Source organism: Trachurus japonicus, chromosome 12, assembly GCF_045865225.1.
Source record: "Trachurus japonicus isolate A0001 chromosome 12, Traja_1.0".
In the NCBI taxonomy this organism is placed as follows: domain Eukaryota; kingdom Metazoa; phylum Chordata; class Actinopteri; order Carangiformes; family Carangidae; genus Trachurus; species Trachurus japonicus.
The window spans coordinates 30444899-30470800 of record NC_140918.1 but is presented as its reverse complement, the minus strand read 5'-3'; the positions used below and the strand labels follow the sequence as shown (position 1 = coordinate 30470800).

The 25902-nt window shown below is 41.6% G+C and overlaps 1 protein-coding gene across 1 annotated transcript; it reads right to left on the bottom strand.

The window, feature by feature from the left end:
• Positions 1 to 1260: 1260 nt before the first annotated feature.
• On the bottom strand, positions 1261 to 25167 carry cfap44 (cilia and flagella associated protein 44). Its single transcript, XM_085794347.1, has 34 exons — positions 25119 to 25167; positions 24505 to 24649; positions 23408 to 23570; positions 22979 to 23081; positions 22622 to 22838; positions 22122 to 22236; positions 21763 to 21927; positions 21017 to 21172; positions 20873 to 20914; positions 19871 to 19970; positions 19693 to 19787; positions 19406 to 19615; positions 19051 to 19161; positions 18764 to 18916; positions 17619 to 17819; positions 16845 to 16987; positions 15778 to 16057; positions 15428 to 15480; positions 15041 to 15203; positions 14537 to 14667; positions 12082 to 12293; positions 11858 to 12002; positions 11521 to 11698; positions 10821 to 11075; positions 8987 to 9247; positions 8635 to 8838; positions 7373 to 7568; positions 6530 to 6649; positions 5487 to 5617; positions 5283 to 5399; positions 3170 to 3371; positions 2795 to 2955; positions 2546 to 2680; positions 1261 to 1618 (listed from the first exon to the last, which is right to left on the bottom strand). Exons 1-34 carry the CDS (start codon positions 25165 to 25167, stop codon positions 1337 to 1339), a joined length of 5394 nt encoding a protein of 1797 aa, XP_085650473.1. The 3' UTR covers positions 1261 to 1336.
• Positions 25168 to 25902: the final 735 nt, after the last annotated feature.

Here is a 25902-nt window from a genome sequence, read left to right as displayed (position 1 = left end):
CTATTAGTTCTGAAACAATGAGCTAATAAAACTTAATGGTCTGTTTCATTAGCACTTTAAGTAATGAAGCAAACTGATGAACATTGGCAGTGTACAGCTATTCTTATGTAGATTAGTTTTTAAATATTTACATGATGTTGCTGTCAGGTGTTAGTTGCTGGGCTAGCACCAACTGATTACAACATTACCTTGCTGACATAATCTGATGAACACTGTAATACATTGAAAAAGGCTCTGCCAATAACATTTGACTGAATTAAAGCTGCAAGCAATAATGAACTCTGCCCAGGTCCATGCAACGTATCAACCGTTGGACTTGGACAAGATATTTATGCAGACTATGGCTTCCAAATATCTACAAATTCACAAGTTTTAACTGGCACATTTCTGAAAAATGGGAAACTGGAGTGAGAAAAACAATGATTGAGCGGTACGAAGAAAAACAGCCAGTTAGAGAGAGATTACAAGCTGCTCAATCTAATACATTCTGTGTCCTCCAGTTACAAGACTTTACCAATCTGACCTGCAAAACTTCAAACCAATAACTAAAGTATTATCACACCACCGATTAAATGACCATTCATGTGTGGAGAAGAAAAACCTGAGGGAACTTGAAACTGAGAAAAAACTCTTGAGATGCAGCTCTCGTCCAATCTGGTTCATGTGTCAGATTATTGTCAGTCTACCTTCTCTAGTTCTACATGTGACGTAATGTTATGATGTCACACAGGTGAGCATGTTCCCTCACACAATTTCAGCATAATGAAATAAACTGTTGGAACTCCTTTCACTGTTATTTTTTACAGAGACAAAAGTGTAAATCCAACCATTGGCCTCCCTTTTTCTGCATGCACATACATTTTTTGCCTTGTAAATGCATAGTAACAGTGTGTTTCTTTGTTAACTGTATATGAAAGTTCTTTATTTGGATAAACCCCTTGAGATGTACCATCTCGTTTTCGAGGGGGTCCAAAAACTGTAAGTGAGATAACATTTTATGAACAATGACAGTTTTTTTCAACAAATGTGTGTATTAAAGCCATTCATTATGCAGGCCTCCATACTCAGGAATGTGCATCCTCATCTCACCTCCACAACAAACACTGCAACACTAGATGTCACTCATAACACACTGACAGAATTCATAACAGGTGATGAGCTTTTATCTTTGAGGTTTCAGTGATTTTCACACAAAGGAGTATGATAATACTATAACACTATATAATTATTTGGTAAAAAATACAACATTTTCAAACCCACCAGGCATGTGTTTTAATTTGAAATCCAAGAATAATTTATAAGAAAGAACTACAGCTCTGTGTTTTTCTGCACTCTGTTACATAGCTCCTTGTCTACTCTGTGAGGTCTTGGCTGGCATCCTGGATGGACTCCTTGGTCCTTGTCTGCCGGTGTTGGAACAGGCTATGGAGGTGTGTAAGGGGGGCAGCGGGGGCAGCGGGGCCTGGCCGGGCAGCAGGACGTGGCCTCCTTCATGGTACAGCAGGTCAATCTCTCTCCTTAGGGCCTCGGCGTGCTGCGACTGGCTCTTCACCAGCTTCGTTAGTCTCACAATCTCCTCCTGATCTGCAAGTCTCCTGTAATCCTGGAACTGTTTGTCCTGGGTAGACACACACAAACACCTATTGGGGCATACAGTGTATGTGTGTGTGTGTGTGTGTATGTGTACATGTGTGCAGGTTAAAGGATAATTACCATTTTTTACAATCTGGACCTTATTTCTAGCATAAAATATCATCATCATTTACTCACCCAGATACGAGTTTTGCAGCAGATAATGTGTTATTTAGAGGCTGCATTGCGTGCCCCATGTACTCGCATTATATGGATATACGCGGCTCTAGGCTGGATCGAATTTTGTCGGAACGACTTGTAATGACACCAAAGTTATCTGGGTGAGTAAATGATCGTATTTTATGTCCAAAAATAAGGTCGAGATTGTAAAAAACGGCAATTCCCCTTTAAGTAGGTCTAATACGATAATATGACATCCTGGATTTCAATCTCTCATCACTACAGTCAACCAGGTCACTGATCTGAACTAAAATGACCTTAAAGCTCTGCTGCCTCCACTGACCCCTCAGACCTTGTGCTCTTTGTTTTGGCTTCACAGAACATTTTCTATGATGCTTTCACCAGAATTGTTTCTAGCAGCAAGCAGCTGTTTTTAGAAAATAAGCTCTGACAGACAAAGTTACTAACTGACTGAGAATACTTGACAATGTTGCTCTGTGGCTACTGAATATGTAAATGTGTTACAATCTTCAGATGGTCATATGTCAAAGCTGTATGTCCATTGGTTTATTTTGGAATCTTTTACCTTCTACTGTACCCATTGGCCAAAAGATCTGTTGCCCCACTGTTCAAATGGAGAATCTACTGAGCTGTCTGAAACACAGCAATGATGATGGGGGATGCTGCATAAGTGTGTGGCCTGCTTTAGGCTTGTTTTCAGTCAACATAGCTGGAGACTCCCAGCTTCGGTTGATAATAAGTATGAAATGCACAGAATTTGCACAGAAATTACCATTTTCTTCCGTCTGGTGTTGAGTTTCTGCTCCAGGCTCCTCTTCTTTTCTAAGAGGTTTGTCATGCTGAGGAGACGTTCTGTGTTAGTTTTGGTCACATCCATCAGTTTCTGACGAGCCTCCTCCACCTTCACCTGAACATTAGAAACATTTAGACTTTCAAGAAGTTTAGGGCAGACATCATCATCATCATCATATCATTGTGTATCATTTCCAGTAAACCACTTGTATTGTCTACTGATGCGTACATCCCACTGTTTGATTTCCTTGGCGTACGCAGCTTCTCGAAGGAGCTTCTCCTGCTTCAGCTCCTCCAGGACCCGGTTTCCTGTTAGCGTCTGCAGAGCCTCCAGATCCACCAGCCTCCCATACTTCATCATCATCAGCTCATCACACTGCTTCTCCAGAACTGCAATATCACACAGACACACAACAACGCACAAATCAATGAATGATTGAATCTAAGATGTTGCTTTGTGGCTTTGGAAACTATCCACTGACCACTGAAGGAAGTTTTCTTCTGCCATTTTCTGGTGTAACTTTACCACAAGACTAACAAGTGTGTGTCTGTGGCTTGTTTGTGTTCATGTGGCATCTGTATTTTATGTTACAGTGAGTCTGACCCTGCATCTTAGTGTTCAACTCCTTGCGGTTGTGGCGGAGCCTGACATGCTGCTGACGGGCCTGAAGGTAGAGATCTCTCTGCTGGTTCTTCTCCACATGTAACTCTTTAATTCGCTCCTGCAGCCTGTTCACTTCCATCCTGTCCACCACCAACGCTGGGCTCAGATCAGATGGTACCATACTGTTATCAACAAACTCAATCTGGTGAAAGAGGCAGAGAAGGTGAGAGGCAAGGGGATTGTTATTTGATGAATCAGGAATTCAATATTTAATTTTGGAACACAAAATTTAAAATTGAAATTCAGTGTCATGTTTTAAAATGCAGCACCTAAACTTGAAATGGAATGGACTGTACATTGCTGTTATATTCCACAGATCAATCTGCATATAGTTTGATTGATGATGATATAAAAAAAAAGTCATTCCTGATGGTCATTTTCTTAATTGCAAGAAGAATTTTGCTGGAGATGTGCATTAAAATATATAAAATGGCTTTCCTCCATGATGAAGTTCACCACAGATGTGTTGACAAATCAGACTTAAAGGGATAGTTCAACATTTTGGCAAATTGGCCCATTGCCATAATTGCTATAGTCATAGCAGTAGGTTCGTTACCTTTATTTGTTGGTGCAAGCTATTTTTAGAACGGCGGAGCAGAGCGGCGAGCTGCTCAGAGCTACGCTACGGAGGCTAATGGGATTTCTTGGTTTCCCTCATCAAACTCATCAAATCAGTCCCTCCAGGAATTTGCGATGTTGCGATCGCAACAATTAACGCAAATTCAGCCAATCCCCACACATTTTTGCGATCTTGCAATTTTGTATAATCACCGCAACTTTTCCGCAAATTGGATCAATTGTCGGTGCTTTCCGCGAGTTACACAGCAGAGAGTGCGAGTCTGGACGGAGCGGTGGTTGAAAGTGAGTTCACGGAGGAACGGCGTGGCTGGGCTGACGGCAAGAAACTTGATACAACGTGCACAAAGTGATAAGTAAAGGAACGCAAGCTGAGTTGAACGTGTTGAGTGTGTGAGTTGTCCTGGTTGACCACCCGAGGCTGTGTGTTAACCCCGAGGGGGAATCCAGTGAGTGCGCCACTGCAGGGCCGGAGCGGAGCAGCCGGCGGCCAGGTGTCCCTTCCCCCATCCTAAGGCCCTGGCCCTGGACTTGAGTAGCCACCCTCCCCTTTTTATTCAAAGAGTGGACTGTTTTAATGGCATTTTAAAACAGTTCTTTTACCACGATTTTTAAACAGACATTTTAAATAAAAGTAAAACAACTTTCAACTCTATGTCATTTTCCTGTGCCTTTCTTAACAAGTGGAAAATTGCTGGTATAACAGGACCTCACATTATTTTGTGACATTTCAAAATTTTCAATTTTCCTTTGATTTTTAATTATTCAGAACAAAACTGCAACTTTTTTTTGCAACTTTAGCTGTCTCCCGCAATTTAATCGCAACAAAAGCGCTTAAAACATCGCAACATGCACCGCAATTTTTTCAAAATGTGGCCGCAAAATCAGGCATTTTAGGCCGCAACAATCACAAAAAAAGCCCGCGAAATCCTGGAGGGACTGTCAAATACACAATCCAACAACTTCAAAACGCTCTGGTGGACAAGTTGTGACCTGCACATTCACCACGCTATGAGATGATAATGGAACATTATGAGACAGAGCCGTTTTCGAGGTAAATACAGAGACTGCTTGCTGAAAAACCGTCCCTGAAGGCAACACGGATCAGCGGTTTTGCATGAATTTACCTCTAAAACAACTCTGTCTGGTAAAGTTCTGTTATTATCTCATAGCATGGTGAATGTGCAGGTCACAACTTGTCCACCAGAGCGATTTGGAGTTGTTGGATTATGTATTTGATGAGTTTGATTAGGGAAACCAAGAAATCCCATGAACCTCCATAGCGTAGCTCTGAGCAGCTTGCGGCTCTGCTCCGCCGTTCTAAATATAGCTTACACAGACAATTAAAGGTAACAAACCTACTGCTATGACTATAGCGATTATGGCAATGGGCCAATTTGCCAAAATGTTTAACTATCCCTTTAAGCTTGAATTTGTTTTGTCTTGACTCTGTGGTTGAATGATCAGTGTTGTTCACCTGGTGCAGTCTCAAGGGAACCACCACGTGCAGTTCATTCATTCTCTGTTGCTTCTCTCTGTTGACTAACTCCAGGTCATCCTCTGCTGCCTTCAGACTGCTCTTCACTGCTTTCACCTGCAAAACAAAACACAGTGAACACACACAATCACACACACACACAAGGATTTTCCGGAAAAATGGAGCCATGAGGTGAGCATTGACCTTCTTGGTGAGGGCGTCACACTCCTTCTTCAGAACGTCAACACTCCTCTTCTCCTCCACCAGCAGTTCCTCCAAATCTTGACGACGCTCACGCAGCTGCACTGTGTTCTCAAACAGCTCTGGCTCACATCCTGAGGCACACACACACACACACACACACACACACACACCATTAATAGAAACAGATCAGAGGTGCCGAAGCACTTGCTTGTGATACTTGCATTACGAGTCAGTTGACCTGTCACTACAGTTTCACCAGTTGTGCTGCATTTGGGATGCATGACTTAGCATGACTTGCCTAATGTCATCAGTAAACTGTTGTTATTTTTGTTTTGTTTTGTTTTGTTTTGTTTTGTTTTGTTTTGTTTTGTTTTGTTTTGTTTTGTTTTGTTTTGTTTTGGTTTGGTTTGGTTTGGTTTGGTTTAGTTTAGTTCGGTCTTGACATTTTTTAAAATGAGATTATGGTACTGCATGTTTTTAAATCATTGTCTAGATTATTCCATAGATTGACAGCTGTTACTTTTGTACATCTTAGTTTAGAGTTGGTTCTGTTCGGTTTTTAACTTTCTAAATATACACACCCATCTGAAGTTGTAATGGTTTTGTCGTTTATTGAACATTTTCTGAATACAGTCAGGCAGCATGTTGTTAATCTTGAACATAAAACTTTGCAGTTTTGAAGTCCACTAGTTCTTTGAATTTGAGTTCATATGTATTTATAAATAAATGATTGGTTGGTTGCTTATAGTCAGCTCTGTTATGAGCATAGAAAGATGCACTAAAATCCAGGTGATAAAGAAAAGACTGATCAATGGAGATCGTTATTATTTGTCTATATTTTTGCTGGATTTCACAGTCTGGTAGCAAACTTGACATCAAAGCATTTAACAGCACTTCCTGTTTACAGCAGGTGTACCACAGAATCAGACAGGAAGTGCTGTTTACTGCTTGGATACGTGATGTTGTCTGGACTGCATCATCTTTTCCATTGTTCCATGAGAAAGTGAAAGGCATGAGTATTTGTCACCACCACAGTTCCTGACCTGGAGGACAAACGTTGTCATCTTGGACGCCACCTCCTTCCTCTGTGTCACTGTCATAAACATCATCATCATCGTCCCAGTCATCATCTTCATCAGAGTCTTCATCACTGTTTTCTTCTTCTGCAAACACACATTGGGACAATTAAAGGTACATTGTGTAGGAATTACTGTCATCTAGCATTGCGGCGGTTGTATATCACAAGCAACTCAATCGTATTTTTCATGCTGCATTCACGTGAAATTGGGCAGACAGCAGACGGACGACAGCCGCTGCACGTAACAGCATAAACAAGCCTCTATGTAAACAAGTGGTCCGTCAGCACGAGGCAAAACAATACACGTGACAGTATGTTGTCATGGTGATGTCGTATTGATTACCTGACCCACGTTTTACCGGCTTTTTCTGGACTTCTGTGACTAAAATGACATCTGGTTTGTTACCGACGGCCGTCTGCCTGACTGCAGGTGAATGCGGCATCAGTGTAACGCTCCATTCCTCCTCACTGCGTTACCGCGGTGACTTTTCACAGACGCCACCTCGACCTGAGCCGACAGCTCCGGTGTTTCCGCTGAGTTTCCGTGGTTTCCTACCGTCACGCTGCCACTGAACGTAAAAACATGGCGACACCACATGGCAGCAGCACCGAGCTTACCCGCTCAAAATTCAGAGCTTACCGGAACACTTCAGTTGTTGATGGGGGGTATTACTGATTAATGAAAAACAGACTTTTGAACCAAATAATCGATTTTCATGAATAGAAAACAGGAGAAGTTACACAATGTCCCTTTCAGGACACATGGATAAATGTATACACACAAACTGTGTGAGTTCTCCGTCCTCACCTTCCTGTCCGCTCTGTTCCTTCTTCTTCACACGTTTGATCCTCTTCCTGAAGACTTTTGTCAGAAACTCTTCAAACTTGTGGTCTTCACCCAGTGAAGCGTGGAAGGCTGTGATCAGAGCCTTCTCTCTCTCCTGCAGCTTGGCCATCTCTCTCTGTTTCAGCTCCAGCTGCTCCTTCCTCTCCTCCAGCTCTGACTGTCAGGAGACAAGAAATCATGTGTGAACAAACAAACAGCACGACGGCATCTGCCAACAAACACGACACAGTGTGAGCAGCACATTAGCACCAACCCAAACATAAAACATAAATAAACAAACAAATAAATGTAAGAAAAAAGATGTGAAATATAACTCAGCCTATTTATGTTGGTGGCATTTTGTCTTGTCAAAGTTGTAGTGTAGTGTGCAGACTGGCTGTGATCCTATTGGTTTTAATTATACCATGATAGACAGTTATAATTAGCTTCTGCCACTGACAATGCACGGGCAATTTAATGAATTAATGTGTCTTTGCAGAAAGTATGAGATCACTTGTATGATGTTTTTGTTGGAAATAGAAAGTGGTGCTCAGAATTATAAAACTAAGGTTGTGGTTTCAAAAACTCGATATCAGCAAGCTCAAGTTTGTATGTCACTGTGAAGATTGTGAGACTGTTTTATACTGACTCTCATTCAATTCAATGCACAGCATTCCCCCAGGGCTACAATAAGTGTGCTCTCATCAGCACATGTAGAAAATATGATTATGAAAATAATATCAGATCTCCATTCAGTTTACTATTCCAAAATAAGAAAAACTAACTAAACTCAACAGTGCTGTCTTCCCTATTTCTCAGTCAGATAGTGGGATCACATTTAACAAACTCTTGAGCAGCAGTTGAAAGATCAGTCTGCTCAGAAACACATCAGTGTGTGGTCTGTATGTAATTCAGACTGGAATTTCAGCTATTAGTATAGTGGTAAATATAAAAGAAAGAATATAGAAAATAGAGGATCTGACAGTATTCTGGAGATCAGTATCATGGTTTGGTTTGAATGTGAGAGTACAAACATTGTTCAGGGTCAGTGAAGTTTTTCCCATCTTGTCTGAAGTAAAAGGAAGTCTATTCATGGCAGTGTAACAAACAACTAAGGACAAAAGTACACCAAAAAATATAGTAGTATTGTAGTATGCAAGTATCTAAATAGGTATGTAATTAGTGACTACAATGTAAAAAAAGACTGGTATGGTTCTTTAAACAGAAACAGTTCCTCCCCCCACCATGATGCTGCTCTCCTCTTTCAGCCGTGTGTTGAACTTCTCCTGCAGGCTGTCCTCCCTCCTTTCAAACTCTCGGAGCAGCAGCAGCTCCTGGTAGAGAGTCAGTTGACGGAGTTCGGCCATCTTCAGTTGCCAGTCCAGACGTAACTTCTGGTGTCGCAGCAGCATCAGCTCTGCATTGAACCGACACACTGAACTCTCCATCTGATGATTTAAAAACCCACCAGCAGTAAATCACACTGTTACACAATGAGAGGTTAGATGTGCAGTTCATACCAGCAGATATTCTGTACATACTTAACACAACTTAATGGCATTTTATCTGATTGACTCTTTGATGATGGTGACAGACCTGCTGCAGCAGAGAGTCCTGCTCGTACAACAGTCTGATCTCCTTCTCCCTTCGGAGCTCCTCCTCCAAGTCACTCAGCTCTGTTCCCTCCTCCTCCGATGTGTCGTCTTCTTCTCTGCTTCTTCTTTGGGGGCTGGAGGTTGTCTCTTCTCCCCCCTCTTGATCATCTTCCTCCTCTCCTTTCATCCCTTTTTTCAGCTGTTCCAGAAAATCTGTTGATCCCTCTCCCTCCTCTGACTGCACTGTAAATCTATTGAAAAACTAAAGGTAAATACTATATCTTGTGAAGGAATTTGGCTTCCACAGATGGAAAGCCTGCAATATATGCAGTTAAGGGTGTGGGTGGATAGAAATAGTACATTCCCAGGTAGAAGAAAAAGCGATACCGTTATCTAAAATTTGTTTGTGGATGTAACTTATTTTTATTTCCAAAAAATGTTGAAACCCATTTAACTTTTGTTAAAGGAATCGCTCAACATTTTGGCAAATTCACCTATTGCCATAACCCCTATAGTCATAGCAGTAGGTTTATTACCTTTAATTGTCAGTGCAAGTGGGACAGGGACGCGAGCTGCTCAGTGAACACAACAGAGGTGAATGGTACTTTCACCTCTCCCTCATCAAACTTATCAAATACACAATCCAACAACTCCAAAACGCTCTGGTGGACAAGTTGTGACCTGCACATTCACCACGCTATGAGATAATCATGTATAATTATGTAACATTACGACACATGAAGCAAATACTCTGAACTTCTTGCGCTTTTGAAATCACTCCGCCCAGCAGCCGTGTCTGGAATGTAGTTCCGGCTATTTGCTTCAAAAACAACTCTGTCTCTTAACATTTCATGATTATTTTTAATAGTGTGGTGAATGTGCAGGTCACAACTTGTCCACCAGAGAGTTTTGGAGTTGTTGGATTGTGTATTTGATGAGTTTGATGAGGGAAAAGTGAAAGTACCATTCACCTCCGTTGCGTTCACTGAGCAGCTCGCGTCTCTGCCCCACGGATCTCAAAACAGCTTGCACCGACAATTAAAGGTAATAAACCTACAGTACTGCTATGACTATAGGGATTACGGTAATAGGCGAATTTGACAAAATGTTGAACTATCCCTTTAAAGCTGCAAGCAGCAGTGAACAGGCCCTCGTATTCCTGCTCACTTGCAGAAGTGTGCAGCAGTCTGTTGACCTAACTGCACATTGCAGCACCCACCAACAAACAATATCTCCTTCACTGACTGTGTGATTTTTTGAACTAACTAATAACTAACTAACCCTTTAAACAGTTAAAGGTCCAGTGTGTAATAATTAACAAGGTTTATTGGCAAAATCTGAATTTACTACCCATATATATTTGTATAAGTGTATAATCGCTATAAAACTTGTTTGGTTTTCGTAGCCTTTTAAGGCCATCTTGCGCCGCCATGTTTGTACAACAGCCGGAACTGAAAATCCAGACAGCCAGAGAGCACGTTTCGAGAGTTTCATGTTCATAAATAAACCAACAGAGAAGAAGGAGGAAGGAAAGAAGAAGGAGTAGGAAACAGCAGACATATGGTAAAATGGTTTAGATCTTCACCTCATGGCTCCATGCTCCTGAAATACTCCCAGTCGTCCCAGTCCTAGTGAACAATTTTTTTTGTCCTTGGAGGCCACCGGAAGGGTGAGTGCGAGTGAGTAAGCACTGCAAACTAGAATCTGAACGCTGGATATCACGGTTTTACCCCCATTTTACACACTGGACCTTTAATCACTACTATTGTTGAATTGGTTAGGTCAAAGAAATGACAGAATTTATTGGGAACTTTGGTCTTGGCTCATACTAAAACCTGGCTGCTGTACCTCTGTTTCCTTAGAGCTCTGTATTGCTCCAGGGTGGAGCGGCTGCACTGCAGACTCTTCTCCGGAGTTTCTTCAGGTAGCAGGGTTGGCAGGATGGGTGGCGAGCGGTGGAGATGGGCAGCCAGGTGCTGCTGGACCTTGTGGAGCTGCTGAACTTGAGCATGCAACTGAGACACGAGGCGAACCTTGGAGTCCCGCAATGCCACGATAAGTCCATTCATCTCAGTCTGTTTCTTATGGATCTGACAAGATGGAGTGAAAAAAAAAGGCATTAGTGCCCATCATCACGACCCCAAACCTCAACTTTTCCCTCCAGTTCCACTTTGTTTTGTCTGAGTGAAGAGACTAAATTGCATATTTGCTTAACAAATTCAAATTCACAACTAATGAATCAAAACAAAAAATGATGAATGATTAATAAACAAATGGGAAACCACAGTTTCTTCAACAGGTTGGAAGACAAAGAGCTGGAAAATGTCTCTAAAAATAGGGTTATTGGTATTTTTTGCTTTGTGGGTGATTTATTTTTTCAGTCAACACAGAAGCTTTTAACTGGTCACTATGAATCCAGACCATCAGCAGAGGAACAACCATAAATCATTACTATATATCACTAAGAGAAGTTCATACTGTGAATGAGCTCAGATATCTATGAGCACATGTCTTTGTGTATGTGTAGGTGTGTACATTTTCCTCCAGGCGAATCAGCTGTGCCCTCTTGCTGTCAGTGTTCATTCTCAGCTGTTTGGGAACCATGAAGTCTTTGGCTGACTTCAGTTTTAAGTCTCCGATTTTCTCCTTGGCTTCATGGATGGCCTGCACGTCCAGCGGATCCTCACAGCCTTCATCTGGCTCCTCTGCGTACCTGAATAAATGATCATAAATGCATCACAGTTTTTTTTTCATTGCATTGTTTCACTTCATTATAGTCCAGAGAATCCAGGGAACACCATGAAGCACAAAGCGTTAAATGTCACATATCTTTAATTAGTAAAGAGGTAATGTTGCTGATCATGACACTCACAGTTGTTCCCATTCTTGCTTCCTTTTCTCTATTTTAGCTCGAGCTTGCTCAGCTTTCTCTGCAGCCTTTCGGAGCCTCTCCACTTGCCGATCTCCTAATTTAACCCCTGCTGCACGAGCCAGTTTAGGGTGTACTACCTCCTCCTCTGGAGAACACACACAGGTGATATGGTGATCTTTGACAGGTGAAACAAACACACAAACTCCTACTTCCTTCTTTCTTACCTTCTATCCTACTGCTGTCTTTTGCCGGCTCGGCTTTGGATTTCCTCCGTTCTGGTGCAGCGTTTCTGTCAATGTCAAGCTGGCTGTGTTTGCTCTGATGTTTGAGCTGGGCTGAAGGCTCGGTCAGCGTTGGCAAACGATAGGTAGAGACTCTGTGGTCGTTGTGGATGCCAATCACAGTGACCACATTGGCCTCTAGAGAGTCCTTGAACCTGCAGACAAATAACACAAAGAAGTGTTTCATTTTGGTTGGAGGCTGGTTACCTCAACTGGTTAGCTGACTTTGTACATACAAGGGCAAAATGACAATCCAATCAAAATCCCAAGATCAGGTAGAATATTTTAAACTCATATATAAATATTGTTCATGTCCACCATCCAAAGTCACCATGCTCCACTACTGGCTGTGTCCCACAACTGTAAGAGTTTGCAAAAAAGTCCCTCCTAAGAAAGTTGTCCCATTTCAACATTGATGTGACCACTGCAACACTCTTTTACTGAACTGTCACTGAATCTGTGTAGTCCTTTTCCCTTGTCTCTTGGTTCAGTGACCCGTCTGTGCCAGAGAAAGCAGTGGGCTTATAGGTGGGTCATTGGTCAAATGTGGTCATTAAAGGGACATTGTGTAACTTCTCCTGTTATCTATTCATGAAAATCGATTATTTGGTTCAAAAGTCTGTTTTTCATTAACCAGTAATCCCCCCCATCAACAAACTGAAGTGTTCCTTTCAGCTCTGAATTTGCCGTTCATATCATTCATATCTCCATGGAGCGGGTAAGCTCGGTGCTGGCTGCCATGTGGTGTCGCCATGTTTTTACGTGGCAGTGGCAGCGTGACGGTAGGAAACCACAGAAAACTCAGCGGAGACACCGGAGCTGTCGGCTCAGGTGGAGGTGGCGTCTGTGAAAAGTCACCGCAGTAAAACAGTGAGGAGGAATGGAGCGTTACACTGATGCTGCATTCACCTGCAGTCGGGCAGACGGCCGTCGGTAACAAACCAGATGTCATTTTAGTCACAGAAGTCCAGAGAAAGCCGCTAAAACGTGGGTTAGGTAAACAATACGACATCGCCATGACAACATATTGTCACGTGTATTGTTTTGCCTCGTGCTGACGGACCACTTGTTCACGGCTGTTGTCCGTCTGCCATCTGCCCAATTTCACGTGAATGCAGCATGAAAAATACAATTGCGATACAACCACAACGCTAGATGGGAGTAATTCTTACACAAAGTACCTTTAAAGGAAGCACCAAGTGCCACAGAGATGGTTTTGTACCAACAGCGATCGCACTGCTGGACAAATTGGAAGGAAAGATGCAGGTTTTCTGTCCCACTAAGGCTCCCGTAGAAGGATAGGGTGCAAGGGGGGAAGGTAAAGCACTCGTGGCTGCACTAGATTCTGCTACTGTTTGCTGTATTGTATTGTGGTCTGTTTGAGAGTGTTTGTTTCAATGGTTGTTTTTATGAATTGATAAGATTGAGATGCCCTCTTTTTAACTAATGTTGTGTGTCTTTTGTTTCCTTGAATTGCTGGCCCCTCTCATTTACACACTACTAATTAAAGCAGAACTATGCAGGATTTGGGCTGTAATTATTGTGGCTCAGAGTCACTGTGATGGTTGAGTGACCTGTTATGAAGTGAATGGGGTCTAGGCCAATGCGCTCACCCCCCCCACTGGCTGAAAACCGCACTTGCAAGATCAGTCGTCCGTCTCGGTGTTACAAATCTCGTCAATGGATAGAAGTATCGCGAGAAACTGCTTTACGGCAGTACGAGATAAGAACGCATATGACGTCATGCATGTCACGAATCGTGATTGGTTTGAGTTCGGAAAGTCGGAGGAAACCATGGAAACATGAAATGTTTACTGATGAAGTTCAGCTTGTGGCTAACAGGGAGCTAATGCTAACACAGATACACACACCATGGGTCTTTTATAAGATAATGTAATACATCATGACACACACACACACACACCTTCGCGTTTTGGAACCTTTATTCCTGTGTGTGTATGTCTGTGTCTTTGTGCCTGTGTGTGGCTGTATTAGCGTTAGCGCCGTGTTAGCATTAGCTCCGTGTTAGCATAGCGTTAGCTCGGTGTTAGCATTAGCTCCGTGTTAGCATTAGCGCCGTGTTAGCGTTAGCTCGGTGTTAGCAGGGCTTAGCAAACAGCAGTAAACACAAGCACGTGTAGGGGGGGTGGAGGAGGTGGCGGCGGCGAGTTTTTTTATTTTTTTTTACGACAGTGACATGTGCCTACCAGAACTGTGGGGGAGCTCCGGAGAGGGAAAAAAAGAGAAACCAACGAAGGAGCGAGCTATTTCCGGCCGAGCTGCATAGTTCTGCTTTAAATCACAGTTCAGTACTGATGAGGAAACATTGAAACCTGAACATTAATTAGTCTAATATTTCAAGTCTGACAAAAAAAAAAAAGTCAAATTATGTCAGTACCAGTCCTGCAATTTGCTGAGTGACGTGTGGGCGTGCTCCTCCTCCCAGGCCAGCTGCTTTCTGACCTCCATCACCCGCTGGGACTTCTCCTTCTCTGCCTCTTTGCTAAAACACTGGTCCAGCTGCAGCTCCTTCACAAACACACACCATGATGAAAAGCATCTTGATTACCTACTTCTGATTTACCTGAGATAAAAGTTGAACTGTAAGATGGAGACAACTTTCCATCAGTCCGGTATATTGTCAAACATACTGTATAAAGATTCTGTCAGTGAGGAATACTAAAAATAACAGTGCAATTAACCACACCAACTGTTTTGCCTGTGAGTAGAGGTGGTCATAGTCAGCTGTTATAAGACAGATCAAACACAGATTTTTCATTTCTGCTGTGTCTTAAGGTGAATCGCTAGGTTTTAGTGGTGTTTTGAAACAGAATCAGAGCAGCTACAATGGAAAACAGCATGAACCTTTCGACCAGTGGATTTGATCCAGGTGTGTGTGTACCTCAGGTTTCAAGCGAACATGCTCAAGCAGACTCTGATTTATATCCACCATCTCTTTAAACTTCTTCTGGAGCTCAGCTAGCTTCTTTTGCTTCTCAGCTATCTTCAACTCGGCCTCCCGCTGCAGACGGTCCTTCTCTAGTTTCTGTTTAGCTGTCTCTATGCTGAGGGCAGGGAATAAAGTGGGGTTGAAGGAACTTTCAACATATTCTGGAGTCAGAGTGACCCCAAGAATACGTATTTTCTGAAGTGGCAACTGAAAAAAATCTTTCTATGAATAATAATACAGTACAGTTGTCTACTTGAGAAAAAACACAGTATTGTAGCTGCACAGAGTAAGAGACAGGAAAGAGGCCAAATTATTGCTAAAGAGTGCTTTTGTATTCACCTGTAAGCTGCCGAGTCCACTATGTCCTGAGCCCCTGCTTTGTCAAGACCTACCTGTTGGAATAACATGTGAACAAAATTACACAACTTTATATCGGATTTTTGGCTTCGGTCTTCCAGTTTGCAACAGGCACTATATTGTTTGTTTTTACATTTTAATAATGGTGCCCTGCTTTTTCTGTAAAAAAAAGAATAATAATAATCTTTTTTTTCTTTTTTTCTCCATCAAAAACATGTGAAAGCCTGGGTTAACACTTGACTGCACAGGCAGATTCCTTTTTAATTCAATTTGAATTTGTTTGAATAGATAAAGAAGTGTGAAAACAAAGTGTTAATAAGATGTGTACTGACCCTTGGTGAAGGAACTTTGGCCTTTTTTCTCTGGAGGCTTTTCTGCAACTCTTCTGGAGGAAGCAGACTGAAGGAGAAGATGTTCCCATCATCTCCTGCAGTCAGCACAAAGTGGTCGTCATGGCTACAGCGAATGTGCCGCAGGTGTCCGTACTGGTTGTCGTGAACACTGAGAGACCAGTAGGCCTGCATGGAGGTGAGGCTGTGGTCAGCCGGTTCCAGCAGGTAAACTCTAATGGAACCCGAGTGCATGCCAAGGAACATCAGCTGCCTGCTGGAACTATGAGACAACAACGCACCAAGTCGAATATTTCGACTACCACCTTAAACACATAATGCTGTTGTAGTTTAAAGGGATAGTTCAACATTTTAGCAAATTTGCCCATTGCCATAATCGCTATAGTCATAGCAGTACTAGGTTCGTTGCCTTTAATTGTTGGTGCAAGCTATTTTTAGAACGCCGGAGCAGAGCCGTGAGCTGCTCAGAGCTACGCTACAGAGGCTCATGGGATTTCCTGGTTTCCCTTATCAAACTCATCAAATACACAATCCAACAACTCCAAAACGCTTTTGTGGACAAGTTGTGACCTGCACATTCACCAAGCTATGAGATAATAATGGAATGTTATGAAACAGGGCCATTTTAGAGGTAAATACAGAGACTGCTTGCTGAAAAACTGTCCCTGAATGCAATGCGCATCAGCGGTTTTGCATGAATTTTCCTCTAAAACAACTCCGTCTGGTAACGTTCTTATTATCTCATATCATGGTGAATGTGCAGGTCACAACTTGTCCACCAGAGCGTTTTGGAGTTGTTGGATTGTGTATTTGATGAGTTTGATGAGGGAAACCAAGAAATTCAATGAGCCTCCGTAGCGTAGCTCTGAGCAGCTTGCAGCTCTGCTCCGCCATTCTAAAAATAGCTTGCACCGACAATTAAAGGTAACGAACCTACTGCTATGACTATAGCGATTATGGCAATGGGCCAATTTGCCAAAATGTTGAACTATCCCTTTAATATGTGAAGTTAAAAAGAATACTGATTTGTTTGTTTTCCCTCCAGCTACCTGAAGGTGATGGAGCGAACAGGGTCATCATCTGTGTTGTCAACAGGCCTGAAGTCAAAGGGCTCATCCTGCCGCTGATCTGGATCCTCATCCTGCTTCTCAGAGAACTTACAGTGATACAAGAAACCTGAGTCAAAGCCTCCCTACACAAGAGACAGAAAAGAGAAACAATCTGCCCTTAGATCTCATTCCTGGATAATGTCATTTTTATCAACTGTTAAAAAAAACATCCTTTCATCAGCTACTAGTCATTTTTAGGGTGGTGGTAAGAGGGCAGTGCACACCTTGGACAGGTTGCCAGTGTATCGCAAGGCCAACATATGGAGACAAACAAACTTACACATTCACATTTACATCTATGAGCGATGTAGAGTTGTAAATCATGGACAATGTTTACTATTTATCTACAGAATAGTTTTGTCATCCTGATGCTATATCTCATAACTGTGCTCCATTGGTCTGTTGTGTCTGTTCATGCTGCCCTGTTAATGAAGAGTTCAAGTTTTTGGGTAGTGTTGAATCAAGGGTCTATGGATAGAATGTACAGATATGAAGACCCTTGTGGCAAATGATATGATATTGTGCTACTTGAATATAACTGACCTCACCCCTTGGACCTCCTTGTAAACGTCCCCTCTTTATTGTGATGTGATGTGTTTAGAAATGAACTAATGCAGTTGGTTTGAGGTAATTGCCTCCAACATCCTAGGTGTTATTACATACATTAGAGACGTATTTATGCACTGACATGACACCTCTCCTTTGTGTGTATACCATGGAGAGCCAGAACTGGCCAGGTTGTGAGTAGAATCCACAGTAGAGAGGACTTGGAGGATCAGGGATGTAGATGGGTGGTAATTCTTCCTCTTTCTCGTCTTCCTCTTCCTCTGCCTCTGGCTGCTCTTTCAACCTCTCTTCTCTCTCTTTCTTCTTCTTCTTCTTTACAGCTTCACGTCTTTCAAGTTCTTCTTTTCTCTGCAACACAAACACACAAATATAACACAATAATATGCAATGGTCATTTTAAATAACACAACACATCACAGCAGGAAAAAAAGGACAGAAAAAGTATTCAGTGACATAAGGTAGTGTGGCATCTGCAACAAAAATGCAGATTAAAATGTCTCTGCTGTCTAAAGTTACTGACTGGTCATGTGTTTCCTCTATGGGGTGCAAGAATCTTTGCCTATAGGCCCCCTTCATACATACCACGTATATACAATTTATATGTAGTTCGCTACTCTTCAATACAAGAGGTAGGAGCATGTTAGCGTGCGCCCAAAGCTAAATGCAGGTGACTTACAGTACATACCACCACTGCCCCCCTACCAGTGAGATGACATCACAGCTGTCTTTAGTAAGGTCCGGCAGAGTGGCAGTTCTACAGTCTCTATCTACCAAATCAAATCAAATTAAACTTTTCAAAGAAGAAAGTGCTAGGGTAGGGTTTCTGTGAGGGCAACATCTGGAAGAAACTGCAGAGAGGGTGTGAGGTGTCTCTTATAATGTTCAGGGCTCTGTTTAAAACTTTTATGTTTTCCCAGGTCTTTAAGAGTCCTTAATGGTCTCAGGTGTCAGCTCCCCATGTGTGTCCTTTTGTCTTATTTTGCACAGCACTTTGTTTGTAATTTGTGATCATTGAACTGTACAGCACTTTGGTTAAACTTTGGTTGCTTTTAAATGTGCTTTATAAATACATTGATTTGATTTGTTTCTGCAGCTTTTCTTACTGATTGACCAGTGATCTTCTCATATGCCTGTTTTGGTGTTTGGTATAGCCCCCCCCCCCCCTAGAGAAAACTACAATAGCCTCCACTGATGACATCATGAGTAACAATAATGTAGATTCCAAACATATCATATATTGTGCATTTAAAGTCTGATAGATAGATAGATTGGTAGATAAACTGAGCAAGGACCTTGATTTCAGATTTGATGCTCCTGAACTTGAAGCATCTGCTGGGCAGCTGGGGCAGGTGGAAGGTTTTGGTTGGCTTCTGGGCCTCTGGGTCAGGACACTGCACCTCAAGCACGTGCCCAGTCTGACACAGGATGAGCAGGCTGTTTTCACTCTGGGTTAAAATATAAAAGGCATCAAAATAGTAACCTTCCATCAGAGAGATATTTGGGTGAAAGGGAATTAGGTAAATCATATTTGTCACTGTTTCCTTCAGTGAGGGCAGTGATGTCCAGAGAACAGACTTACATGGAATTGAGGGGACCACTCCAGCCCCTGCACAGGCCCAGGGACATTGACAAAGCCAATGGGGTTATATTCTTCCCCAACAGTAAAGAAGAACACAGTGCAATCTGAACTCTGACGAACAAAAAAATAACAAAAACAGGAATATAAAAACCAAGTAAAACATTATGTCACCCTTGTCTATAAACTTGATCAGAAAGTGAGAGAAATCCTCTGCACTAGGAGCAGTGGCAGATTCATATCAAACCTTTAAGCAGGTATTTTAAAAACCAGACTGAGCAAGTTGTTATTCGTGAGAGTAAACAAGCATTTTGACAAGTTGTCTCTCACAGAGTTAAACATCAGGAAAACCTCTTACCCCTGTGGCTAAAATGTGTCCGTTTCGCTCATATGCCACAGCAGTTACCGGGGCATTGTGAGGTTTTAAAGCCTGTTTAAGGCGCAGTTCTGCATTTCCTTTGGAGCCGAGCCCAGTGACCACATGCAGTCTCTGGGGGTTGTACAGCTCCAACAAGCGGACCACCCCGTCTTCAAAACCTGTCACCAGTAATCCTCCACTCTGGTCCACCTAAAGACAAACTCCAAAGGTCAGTTTTCTGTCACTACACAGATGGCATTATTCAGATTTCATACCAACACTCTTACCAAAGGTGGGGCCCAGATGAGAGCAGTTCCACCGTGATTGTAGCGGCTAACAGTCAGTTCTGCCTTTGCCAAGAAATCAAAAACTCTGACTGAACCTAGAGAGCAGGGGGCGATGCAGAATCTGTTATTGCATGTGTGTGCTTGTGTGCGTGCGTGTATGTGTGTGTAGGTAACTTACGGTCGAGTGCAGTTGTGGCCATAAGGTACGATTTGTTAGACACATCCAGACCCTGAATGGCTCCAGCATGGAAGGAAAACAGGCACTCTGGATCAGGGCTCTTCACACACAGTAAACATATCAACTGTCATCAGGCTGTGAGAGTGAACTGTGCTTTTTACAACAATTTATTATATTATATAAAATGGTATGTAGCGCCACATTGTGTAATGACACCGCATTATGTAATAATGTAATACATTTTCACCTTATGATATAATAACGCCACATTTTGTAATAATCTGCCACATTTTGTAATAAAATGCTTGAACGCAATGTGTAATAAACGTTGCCGCATTTTGTAATAACTTGTTACATAATGCACTGAATTTTTACATTTTTTTCATTAAAAAAGTGCAATACCTGCATTTTGTAACAATTTGTTGCATTATGTAACAAGTTATTACAAAATGCAGCAAAGTTTATTACATATTGCGTTCAAGAATTTTATTATTGCACTGAATTTTTGAATTTTTTTCATAAAAAAAGTGCAACACCTGCATTTTGTAACAAGTTATTACAAAATGCAGCAACGTTTATTACATATTGTGTTCAAGAATTGTATTACAAAATACAATTGTAGCAGATTATTACATAATGCAGCGTTATTACATCATGAGGTGAAAATGTATTACATGGGCCGGCATTTAGCTCACTTGGTAGAGCTGCTGCCCCATGTAGAGGCTACAGTCCTCACTGCAGGTGGCCCCGGTTTGATTCCTGCATCGGGCAGCCCTTTCCTGCATGTCATTCCCCCTCTCTGCCCCCCCATTTCCTGTCTCTCTCTCCACTGTACTATCAATTAAAGGCAATAAAAAGCCCAAAAATATATTTAAAAAAAAGAAAAAATGTATTACATGATTACATAATGTGACGCTATTACATAATGTGGCGCTACATGGTATGATTTATGTTTTATTCAAGACATTGAAGGGGTATTTAAACACACAAATAGTGACTTGCCATGGAGGAAAGATGCAGCTTCCAGATGGCGCCATTGGAATCCTACAGTGCAAGACCATATCAAATGAATGAATGAATGAACTAAGACTTGACCATGTACAACAAACAGGTTTAATAAGTCACAATGATTTTCTGTCCACCGACCTGAGCAAACCAGATGAAGGAGTCAGGCAGGGAGCTCTTTACTGCAGAGGAGAGGCAGACGTTGTGTCCAACCATCACCTCATTCATGGGCTCAATCTCAAACATGCTGGAGTCAATGTTACTGTCGGCAGCATCGATGCTCTCGAAGTCCCAACCCTGGACGGGGCAGAGGGGGTTTGTTACAAAGTCATGCTGAGTATACAAGCACATGATCTTCCCTGTTCAGTCAGTGTTACTAGGAATGTGATAAAGAGTCAACCATCTCTTCAAAATCTAAATCAGATTTCCTAACTGCTGTTGTGATTTGTCTAATTTCTATATACATCCAAATTTGTAATCATCTAATCAGCCAATTTTTCTTTAGCCTAAACATTTTTTTCCTTCCCTGTAATTCTTTAATTATAACAGTTTATATCCACATATTTGTCATATAATTCTATGTGCCTGTGTGTGTTTTTGCACCCTCAAACTGTTGTGTGTAGACTTAATCTGCCAATGTTTTTGGTATCCAGCACTACTGGTGCATCTGATCTGCTGAAATTGTCTAAATGCTAGTACCCAGAGGTTTAGGACATTACTGAGTTCTTAAAAAAACAAAACAAAACACATAATAAAATAAATACATGTTACCTATTAAATAAGTTATTGTAAGCAATGAAGACTGCTGCCATCAATTGGTCCAAAATGGCTCAAAATAAAAAATCATCAGTAATGTGGAAACATTGACCATGGAAAAGAAATATTACCCGGACGGCTCCATCAGAGCCAATCGTCATCAGCTGTCCATCGTCAAGGACAAATGGCTGAACCATCCCAGCGTGGCAGCTGCGTCCGTCCTTTTGACAAATCTCCACCTTAATGGCATTTCCATCCCACAGCAACATGTTGCCCCGATCAGTTCCAGACACCACCTGAAAGAAGACAGAGTGAGGTGAAGGTCAGGTACTGTAGTAAGTCAGCAGTGTAAAGCTCAATGTGTGGGTGCCTCATTTCATATTTAATAAGGGGGGGGGGCATGTTAGCATGCTGGTAGTTAATTAAATTCATTTCAAATACAGCTGGAAACACACTTAGACCTTGTTTGATACATTTTATACACACTGACCTTTCCATCAGGAAGTTCCACGTAGCCCTCAATATCAGTCACTGCAGTCTTTCCAAAATGTCCCATCAGCCCTTGCAATTTAGTACCTGTGAATGTGCTGGCCATTTTCCAGAACCTGATAATCAAAAGGAGAGACAATATTTTCACGTTATATAAGAACAACATAGGGGAATAATTCAACATCTGCAGTTAATTTATGTGACAGCTGTAGGGAGTTGTGCACTGGTAATGACAAGACTGCAGGAAGTCACTGATTCTAACCTGGAATAGTCACATTTGATTCATTTGATCGTGTCTTATTATCATCTTTGACTCTCTGGCTGCCAATAAAATTTTAAATGACAACAAGTGTAAAATAATTTTTATACTTTTCTTGTCAACATTTTTACACAAATAAAAATGTCAAATATTGAACTTAAGAGGTGCTAGACCTAACCTCTGGACAAGCTAGAGTAGCAACACCTGGATAAGTTAGGATGTGCTGGGATTAATTAGTTTACTTGATGTGGCCGGATCCTGATGATGTGAGCAGCTCTGGGTTGTATGGTGAGAAACTGGCTCGGTAAACCTCTTGAGAAACGGCCTTGCAGCTCAGCATCACTTCCTCCTGCCTCCAGTGCCAAAGCGTTAGCATGTAATCAGGTGCGCCACCAACGCTAACCAGCAGATTCCCATCACGGTTAAAATTCACAGAGCTGTACACTCTCTCTGTGCCACCTAAAGACATGTAGGTTAAAACAGGACAATTAAGTGATAACCACCATGACAGTTCCCTTCCTGGTTTGTTACCAAGGCCATGACATGAGTAATATGTAACAGTAGAACAACAGAAGCGATTGCAACTGGGTCCCATTTACCTCTGAGGATGCGGTATGGTTGTAACGAGGGATATTCATATACTATGATGTTGGGTTGGTGTCCTTTCTCTGCTGCAACAAAGTAGGTTTTTCGAGGGTGTACCTTAACACACACACATACACACATATATTAGTTAGCTGTGATCTAAAGTATATATAATATCTAGCCTGAAACACACTTTTATTGTCTACTTAGAAATACTACATGACAAATTTCAGTTTTAAAATGAAAAATAACTAGTGCTGTGTTCACTTTGTGCAGGTATTCAGTAAAATAGCACAAAGTACCTTGTTAAACTGCAGTGAATCCTTAAACAGCTTCTCAAGTATGACTTCAAAGCTACTCTTAAGTAAATGTAAATAGACATTTCAGTGTTTTCTGATGTCACTAACAGCCATGAACCTCTTGTACATACAGTAACATCTCACCGTGATGGAGCCGATTCCTCCTCCACTGCAGGAGCGGAGGTATCTCTGCTCCTTGGTGGAAACATCCAGCAGGATGAGCAGGTTACCTGCTATAAAGATCAGAGTTCTGTCATCCAGAAGCTGCAGGTTTGCTCTGCGCCCACTGTCGTAGCCAAAAGAGTGACTAGATGTAGAATGAATTAAGGATCGAGAGCAAATTCACTGTATTATATTATTATGTATTCAGTGTGGCTTGCAAGGTGTCTTACATTAGAATGTGCACCTGGTATCACATTGTAGTAAGTGGAGGATTACTGTCGTATTATAATCACCCATAGAGACAGGTTGTGATACTGCATAACCACTTTTATCCCTTGAATCATGCATCCATCAATCATCAATTATTGGCATTAGAACGTCAGTACCGGTACCTTACACTTCCAACTCCTCTTGCTCATGGTGTCATGCTTCTCTTTCTCTTGCAAACTAAGGCAACACAACAATGTTGAACAGTTCACTAATGCAGGACTAATCAGTGCTCTGGAACATTTGGAGTACAACCTGGCTCTGTTCATTCAGGATCAACCGATTATCAGCATGGTCAATAATATCGGCTGATATTTGGAATTTCTATGATTCTATGAAGAATTGGCAGTTTTTTTCACAGATGGCCAATACAATTAATTTATCTCTAAATATGCGCCTTTGACACTGACTGGTTACACAGCACAAGTGATAGCCTAATGATAGCTTAAAGTCCATTATATACTCACTAAGAGCTTGCTGGGATAGCTCACCCACATAACCCCCAGCATGTCGGTTATGTCAGTTTGTTGTTATTATGGTGTTTATTGCAGACCACTTCTGTACACCTTCTACCAGACAGCGGTAAATATGTTTTATGTCTCCTTATCAAAACTTATCTCCTACGTTATTTTATTCTCCTAATTATCGTATCTGTATATTTTATTCTATTCTATTGGAGCTGCTGTGACAAAATAATTTCCTCCAAAGGATTAATAAAGTACTAGTCTATTCTATTCTATTAGGCTTCATGTGCCATGTATAGTAAGGGAATGTGAGAAATATAAATGTGAAATGTTTCTCTTAAAGGATACGCGAGGAACAGGAGGTTCTCTGGGATTTCAGAGTCAGGTGTGATGGACGGTCTGGAGTGAATATCCTCATACTTGTAGTATGTGTCGGCACAGAGCTGCTCCTCCTCAGTCTGCTGCTGCAGCACTGAGTCCGTAGGTTCACATACTGAAAAAGGAAGAAACATTTGACAGCAGAGTTCATCAGCAATACTTGTGCTCTTTTGCCCCAAACAAATAATTAAAAAGAAAGATACCAATTCTCTTGACATATTCTTTCATTAAAAACGACAACCAGATCATTAGAGATTATTTGGTTTCTCAGAATGCACTATAACAAGTTGCTGCTTTATATTATTTTCCAGTCAATTGTGATATTTTTTTGGCATTTCAATTTGTCTGATTGTCACATTAAAATCACACTTTCGCAGCTCTCTATCTTTCTCTCTGATTGATAGTTGTTGAGGGTCACAGAGGTTAATTACACCTCTACTGACATTTAAATTGACACCTATTTGAGAAATTGCATTTTGCTGTACTTCGTCCTTCACTGTGCTGCTCACTCTCTCTTCAGCTGTCCCAGTCCCGTTTCAGAGGCAGTTTCACAGAGCCTTCAGCAAAGTGTAACGTTCACCTACCTTTAGTGTTTTCCTCACATTGTTCACCGATATGAGCTTCTTCCGCCATTTATACACTGATCCGTGTCCGTCTGTTAAATAAGCACATGATTCAATTGTATTTTCAACTCGTCCACATGTACCTCAAGCTCGTAAAGTGCAGGGTAAGTTATATGCAACATCTACAACGTTAGTAAGTAAATGTTAGATAATAAGTTAACACTTACACTCACATTTTAACAGTTACTACCATCTTTAAATTAAGTCTGGCTCGTATTTAATGGTTATTACCTTCGACGTGTAACGTTATCCAACAACTCCGCTTTAGTTTGGAGGCGTTGCTAGGTAACGAGGGAAGTAACCAGTAACCAAGACTGTAAAAGAGGTAACCATTGGAAATAGCCGCTCTGGCGGAAGCACCTGTCAAATTAATCATGATGATACTTATATTTATCTTTCAGTGAGCCAAAATGAAAATAAAAATAAAACGGCCGAAGACAACGCTGCGTCGCAGAGTAGCTTACTGAATGAGTTGGTTAGTTCCAGATAAACGGCTTTTTCCAACTAGTTGAAGGACTGAAAAAATGTGTATAACGTACATTTAAACGGGTGTATGGCACTGCTTGGGTCAAGTAACGGCGCATTATATTGTCAGTAACGGTAACGGCGTTATAGCGGGGGAAACTGTTACTTTTTTTGATTACTCGTTGCTGAAAAAAGTAGCACCGTAACGCCGTTATTCGCATCACTGTGGTTTATGGTCCGGCTGTCCCTTTAAATATCATCACCACGTAAACAAACATGG